At 44.7% G+C, this 7,414-nt stretch overlaps 1 protein-coding gene across 1 annotated transcript; it reads right to left on the bottom strand.

Moving 5' to 3' along the window:
- Positions 1-79: 79 nt before the first annotated feature.
- kcng3 (potassium voltage-gated channel, subfamily G, member 3) lies at positions 80-4,777 on the bottom strand. Its single transcript, XM_086016955.1, has 2 exons — positions 3,988-4,777; positions 80-2,371 (listed from the first exon to the last, which is right to left on the bottom strand). The coding sequence occupies exons 1-2, from the start codon at positions 4,617-4,619 to the stop codon at positions 1,726-1,728; spliced, it is 1,278 nt and encodes a 425-aa protein (XP_085873081.1). The 5' UTR covers positions 4,620-4,777; the 3' UTR covers positions 80-1,725.
- Positions 4,778-7,414: the final 2,637 nt, after the last annotated feature.

A 7,414-nucleotide genomic window follows, 5' to 3' on the forward strand; every position in this document is an offset into this window, starting at 1 on the left:
TAGAATTTCACTGAACAAATATTAGAATTTAAAGTTGTATATGTTAGTAAATGTTTATGCTAATGTTAAGTCCAGAAAGTTTTGTGTCAAAATGACATTTGCGTTGATTTGTTTACTTACAATTTCAGCTCTCAAAAGTGTAATTTGCAATAAGTGGACTACGAAGCAAAATGATCAGCAATTGCTTTATTCTTACAAAACCACCGAATAGCTGCAGCACAAGTGTTTTGTCACGAGGCTATTAACTGCTCCGTCAAGACCAAAATACAGTACTGCTTATACTCTTTAGTCACATTTACGCTCCTTGCACAGAGACGAAAAGAATATCGACGCGGGAAGAGATGAAAAATCGACACTTAAACACAAAGAGATGAACTCCAGCCTGATCTTTGATTGATGTCGACGGTGTGGCGGGAGACTGCGGTGTGGGAGTGAGGTGTCGGTTGTTTTGTTTGGGAGCATATGAAGCTCTTCATTAAGCAGCCTGTGTGATTCATTGAACGTCATAACCTTCGTCGGCGTGTGTGTGATGTCATTTTTTCCCCCCGCTTGTGTTGCAATGATGGTGTGTGTACATGGCCTATTTGCGCACAAACACACAAATCAACGGCCTCCATGATTGGCGTGCCTGAAATGAAGTTGCCGTGGAGATGGAAATACAAAAAACATCTCACTCATTCATATTGGTACACAAGAGGAGAATCAACGCGCACACAGCATCTATTTATCCTTTTTGTTATTCGCCTCCACATCACACACTTTTTTCATCTGCTTTATCCCTTTTTATTGTTTACATTTAGCAATTTCCGTCTCCATATTTCCTGTGCGTGTGTCCGCGCAGCCTCCTTCCATCTTCGCCTCTATATATGTTAAATGCATCTAGGTCAGTCTTGTGCATAGCCCCTGACAAAGTGAATGGCTGAAGGCCACAGCACACTCACCCATGCACATGTCGTAACCATGGCAATGCAGTGTAAACAACCATCCGCAGGGACAAACGGATTGGAATGGTCTTTAATAAATAATGATTTGTGTGCTTCAGAGGAGGCGCGCTAAAGGAGGCCATTTGAAAACAGACTTGAGCAAGATTTCCCCTTATCCAGTATTTCTAGACATTTGGTTGATCTCTAATGCGCAAGAGGAGGTTTATTAATATATTTGGGAAGTGTGTTTTTCAGCGGGCAGGTCTCGCTCAGCGTGTATGTGAAATTCAGGTCGCTGATGACGATGAATGGCGATGTTGCATCGCTTCGGATTTGAGATCAGCACAGCTTTTGAGTAGAAGACAAAGATCAGGGGGGGAATCTCGGCATATCACGTCAATAAAGAAGGGTTAGAAATGCCAATGCGTTGGAAGTCGTCGTTTAGGCACCTGACACTCATGGTGCGTTTTCTTTTTTCGTATCGAAATAAATTATTAGTTTGCCATCAAAAGCTTTTTTTCTGTCTTGTTTTTGTTGTGTTATACTTTAAGGCGTCACAAAAGCCCCAAAAAGTTTCCAAGTCACTGCTCTGCTTGACACTTTTTGGGAGTAAAAGAGAGTATACTATTTTGTTTGGTAAGTTCTGTGATACTATTTTAGGCCCAAAAATACAAGTTGTGTTCTTTGCAGTGATTAATTACAGGTCGTTTAATTTGTAAACACGCATCTGCTCGTGAGTAACTGAGCATGCCGTGAACTTCCATTCAGTTAATTTCTATTGAGCAAGGCATCTAGCAATCGTTCACTGCAGGATTTCTGCCGAGAGGCTACGAGCATACCTGGCCGAGCGCAGTCTGAGTTCGTGGTAGCACTGCACAAAACTGTGGTAGATGAACGTGATGGGCAGCGCCAGAAGGACGATGCCGCTCACCACGCACATCCCCCCAAGCACCCGCCCCCCAATGGTGATGGGGTACACGTCCCCATAGCCCACCGTCGTCATGGAGATGATGACCCACCAGGCGGCGGCGGGGATGCTGGCGTAGTCCTGGTTGCGCGCGCCCAAATCCAGGCCGTGCTCCAGTAGCTGTGCCAGGGCGCTGTAGATCGCCATGGCGACACAGACAAACACCATCAGCATCACCATCTCCCGGTAGCAGCGGCGCAGCGTCAGCCCCAGCGTCTGCAGGCCCAGGAAGTGGCGGGCCAGCTTCATGAGCCAAAAGACTCGCATCATGCGCAGCACGCGCAGGAACACGCCCGCCACCCCGAGCCCGGCGCCCGGCATCCCCGCCCGGGCCATCGCCATCGTGACGTAGTACGGCGTGATGGCCACCACGTCGATGATGTTGAGCGGCCGCCGGAGGAATTCCCACTTGTCCCGCGCCACCAGGAAGCGCAGGATGCACTCGGCCGTGAACCAGCCGATGCAGACGGCCTCCACGATCCTGTCGACAGGAAACGAGAGACGCATTATCCCCGACGGCGTTGAGACAATCAGTCTGCCGGCTAATTACGTGATACCAGGAAGTGGACCGACGTCCCGCCGAGATGAAGGACACGAAAATTGCCGGCATTTGAGCACAGCGGGAGTCGAGGAAGGTTATGAAAAGGGGGGAGAAGGGTGACACGTTCCCTGGCGCGCAATTACTCCATTGATTAGAAAGGCAATTACAAGTGAATTACGCCCAGCGCAAGCACACAGGCAAACACAATTAGGCCAAACAGAGTCACACGAAAAACGCATCCACCAGCAAGCACAACGTACACAATGATTTGTTATCACACGAAGGCCCGACTTCAAGGGCACTCAGGATTCCGGCAGATGCTAAAATTAAAGGCCCTGTTGTGACTTTAGAGGTTTGTTTCCAAATACAATATACACGTGCTTCTTTTCCACCCATCACAAAGATGTGGCTCGGAAGGAAAATTGTTTCCTCCATTTTGAGGCCCGTGTCAAGGACAGCTTAGTCCAGATTGCTTTTTGTTTGCTGTATGCGGAGATGTAATTATACTGCCGCTCAGTGCAATCCTTGACTTTTTGGCTTTATCAGATGCTTTTTAGTCAAAATATACAGTCGAATATAAACTCAATATGAAATTGCTTCACGTGTCTTTGTCTACATTGAAGAATGTCACTCCTTTGATGTTTCTGTTCTGGAGCAAAAAGCTTGGCCACCTGAGCTGGAGCCTAATGCCGTCTGTGTATTTGAGTTTGTCTAATGTTCGCGATATACGCCGCTTCCCATCATTGACTTTATTAAATCAAGTCACATCGACAAATCAGTGGTTGTTTATATACGGGGTTAATGTTTAACACCCTTTATGACGTTATGGCACAGAAAAAAACGTCATTGTTATGGCACCCACGGATGGAGGTGCCATACGAGATGTTCATCAAATTCTCTGGTCGGTGTTCTCAGTACGAGTCCTGAAATTCTCCCAAAGTGGGAGTTTGAACCACCCAAATGGACGACTTTCTGTTCAATTTTGGGCATGGGTCCTTGAGACTGTTTCGAGCATCAAGTTGTACACGGTTCCCTCTGGTGGTTCACAAAAGAATCGCAGCCTGAGTACAGTTTGGTTGTATTTAACTTTTACGGATTTGCTTTTAACCTTCTTTAACTGTTTTACTGTTTTTAACATTTTTTGGGGTAATTTTTATTTTTACTTTTATGAGCACTACATCTTAATGGAATCATTATTTTTGGTATTTTTTTCACTTGTCTTATCTTAAATGTTTAACCTGTGCATTATGTTACAGTGACATTACGTTTTTATGAGGACCATGACTTGCGCCTACTACCTAATGTTGATCCTGACTTAAACTTGATCATTATGCACCTGTTGCAATTCACAACAATAGTTTTGTTCAATTCGGTGAAATTGTAACTAAATTGAGACGAGATTGTCACTTTTTGTGATATTTTTGTTTGTTGGTGTCCCACGTGATTTTTCCCATGTAAAACATGCGCCTTGGCTCAAAGAAGGTTAGGAAATGCTGGTCTTTTTTGACACACTTGTTGTCATCTATTGACACAAATGGAGAGCTCCCTGCAGTTACCTGTGCTCCTCCACGGTGTTCTTCTTGGCAGTGTCCCAATCGGGCAGCGTACTGGCGCACAGCATGACCATGGACACGATGACAAAGACGACGGACACGGTGGCCAGCAGCTGCGCCCCGAGCGATGAGTTGGGCTCTTCGAACGCCCTGCGCGCCCGCTCCAGCCACTTGGCGCGCCGGGTGAGCTGCATCGCGGCCACCGGTTCTCCCACCGGACTGTCGGTCGTCTCCTCCCTCGCGTCCCCCTGCTGGGAGAGCCCGCCCTCGGACAGCCCGACCTCGGACAGCCGCTCGTCCAGGCGCTTCTGGCAGCAGGAATCCAAGTGCGCGCTCTCCAGCCCCCAGTAGAGCATCTCGGTGTAGAAGGAGAGCTCGCACACGCCGGGGACGAAGCGCAGTTTACCGGAGCGCACGTAGAGCATGATGAAGACGAAAGCCTGCGCGTGGCGGTCGAAGAAAAACTCGTTGCGCTCGCGGTCGTAGTCGTCGCACAGCTCCAGTACTTCCTTCTCGGTGGCGCACGCATGGAGGCGGCTGACGCGCCTCAGGGGGAAATCCCGGATCACGTCGCGGGTGAAGGCGTAGCGGGTCCCCCCGACGTTCAGCACGCAGATGCTCTTCCCGAACTTCATGGCTCCCTCCTTCTTTCAGCGACTTTTTGCTGCTTCCATTGCGGAAGCTGGGACACCTGTCGGCCGGGCGAGCCTCCCCAGTGTTGATGCTGCCCTGCCTTGTCCTGCCACCCCCCCCGGGGCGTGGTTGGGATCCGAGTGCAGTTGAAGTGAAGTCGGTCGTTCGATCGGTCTTGTTGCTCCCTGCTGCTCTGCCCTCCTCTCCCGCAATCCAGGAGAGGACTCTCTCTCTCTCTCTCTCTCTCTCTCTCTCTCTCTCTCTCTCTCTCTCTCTCTCTCTCTCTCTTTCTCTCTCTCATGTATGTGCGTGTGTGGTGCCTTGAGATCCGAGCTTAATAGCGACTCTTATTTGTGGCTCATAACAAAAAGATGTTCCCGTATCTCAAATCATCTTTCACATCGAAATGAGTGGAAATGCCAGGAATCCATTCCAGCCACCTACCCAAAAACAATGAAATGTTATGTGAGTGTTGGTTTTTTTGGTTTTTTTTTGCACCATTTCAATGGACATTGTGCTGCTCCTCCTGCTGTGTGCCCGGAGACAGAATAATACAGACATACACGTGAATCTAGTTAAAATCCGAAGTGCATGCAGTAATATTAGTTGTCCTTCACAGGGGATAAAGAAAACATGCCTTTGAGCATTGTTAAAAGTGTCTGTCTACATGTGCTGCTTCACTGTTTGTTTTCAAATGCCCATTGCTTAAATGGTCATACCTACTGCAACAAAGACTTTTGTTAGCCCATCTATGGCGTTTTCCAATGTTTGCTAGCATTAAACTAAGTGGCTTTATCTCATGCAAAGCAATTTGGTTGTTTTAAATAAACGTGTGGCTCTCTTTGATGGGTTTAGTTTGACAGTGTGGTGTAATTTATATAGATTCAACATTTTATTAGGTTTCTATATCTAATACGAACGTTAAGAGTTGCCCGTCTTCGTTCATTGCACTGCTTGAGGTTTTGGGTGAAACACACAACACGACCACATAGCTAAATTCCAATGGGTGATGTAAAGCTTTGAGGCGACAACAACTCACAACCACTCAGGAAAGGAATTTACTATTTAGCCTGAGGTAAACATTTGGGGGTCAGAGGTTAGCAGTCAAATGGTTTTGGGCTGTAAGCGGACACGTTTGCATGTTCACTAAGAAGTAACATTAGATATTCATTCTGCATCCCTATGAGAGGGGACTCAGAAAAGCTTTGTGAGCGTGCGTCATTTTTGAAAAATGGTCCTACACAATATTGCAAACCAGCAGTCCACCCCGTGTAGGTTTATTTTATCCAATCAGATCTCAGTGTCTGTGTTGCCATGTGAATCTAATCGGCTCTGGTTTTTCAGAGTAGTTCTATAAATGGGAGTGTTTTTTCACCATTTTTTAAAAATTCCTTTAAAATGAAACTCGGCATCAACAACCCACTTGAATAAAATGTTTTCGGGAGGTAAAAAACATCAGAAATAATGGAGTTTTACAAAATGTGCACATGCAACCGCTTAGAACTTGGATGTTTTTTTCTTTTTTGCTTTTGAGCAGTAGCCTGGAGGCTTTGTGCTAACACTGACAGCTTTTTAAAAATGCATTCTAGCTGAGTTGGTCTCCTCCTTGGTCTGTGATGATTCTGTTACACTTCTTGAAAGTTCAAATTTGGCATTCTCTTTGACATCACAGTTTATTAGAACAAACCAGATTCTTCACTTGTGACTGTTCTTTTACTAGGCGACGAGTTTTCACTGTAGCTGACTGATCCTTAGCTCAACAAAGAGGCGGGACATTTTCAGACAGGTGCTTGATTGCAGATTAGTATCATCAGACACCGTGTGCACTCATCTAACACAGTGACTTCAAATTGCATGCGAACATGTAGTATCAGTTCCAAAATCAGGAAAAAATACAACAAAGCATAAAACTTTATCTTTACCAACACACAGAAAATTAAATGGTTCCGCTTGCCAAGAAAGTTAATTGAAGATTTGAGATTTCAGATCAGTTTCTTCTTTCTGGAGCGTTGGTTTGGCTCGTCTTTATGTTCAGCACTATGTGTCTGTTGTGCAAATGTGTCCATTAGGTACTGAATTTCTTCTTTTTAGTTAGCTAGTTCCTTCAGAGGACATCTCAGCCCACTTCTACGTGACATCTCTTTGAAAGAGTCAGTGACTTAAAAGCTGTGTGACATGGAGGACATTTAAGTTTTGTACTCAAACAAACTTAGGTATACATTTCAGAGTACTTTTTTTAACCTTCACTTAAGTAAGTTGAATCAGTATTGTGCTTTTACCGTCTTTTTTTTTTTTTTTAAGTATCAGTGCAGTGTTGGTACTTTAACCACTCTACAAATGCAGTGGGAAAAAAAGCCATCAGAAAAATAATTACTCAAATAAAGTACGCATGCCTTAAACAACAATTCAAGTATAGTAAGTAAATATTTTTACTTCTTTACTGTCCATCACTGTACTTAAGTACAATTTCACTTTGTCATTATTTATATTCCTGGCAACTTTTACTCGATTACATGTCCTAGATATAATGGATATTTTACTTTGCTACGTTTCCATAACCTTTGTGACTTATTACTGCAAATAAAATACAAATAAGATACTGTTCATCGACGAAATGCCTAAACTGCCGAGCACAAATGGGAAAATAGTCCAGACAATTTATCAATGTGGATATTGTCCATCAACATTATATATTTTTTAACAGTGGTAATGTTGTAACTAACTATGCACAATGTTAGTGTTTTATACTATAAAATATACTTAGGAATAAGGAAAACGGTTTGGTTTTTTAATCAAC

This window comes from Filicampus tigris, chromosome 19, assembly GCF_054856515.1.
Source record: "Filicampus tigris isolate MCC_2025a chromosome 19, RoL_Ftig_1.0, whole genome shotgun sequence".
NCBI lineage: Eukaryota > Metazoa > Chordata > Actinopteri > Syngnathiformes > Syngnathidae > Filicampus > Filicampus tigris.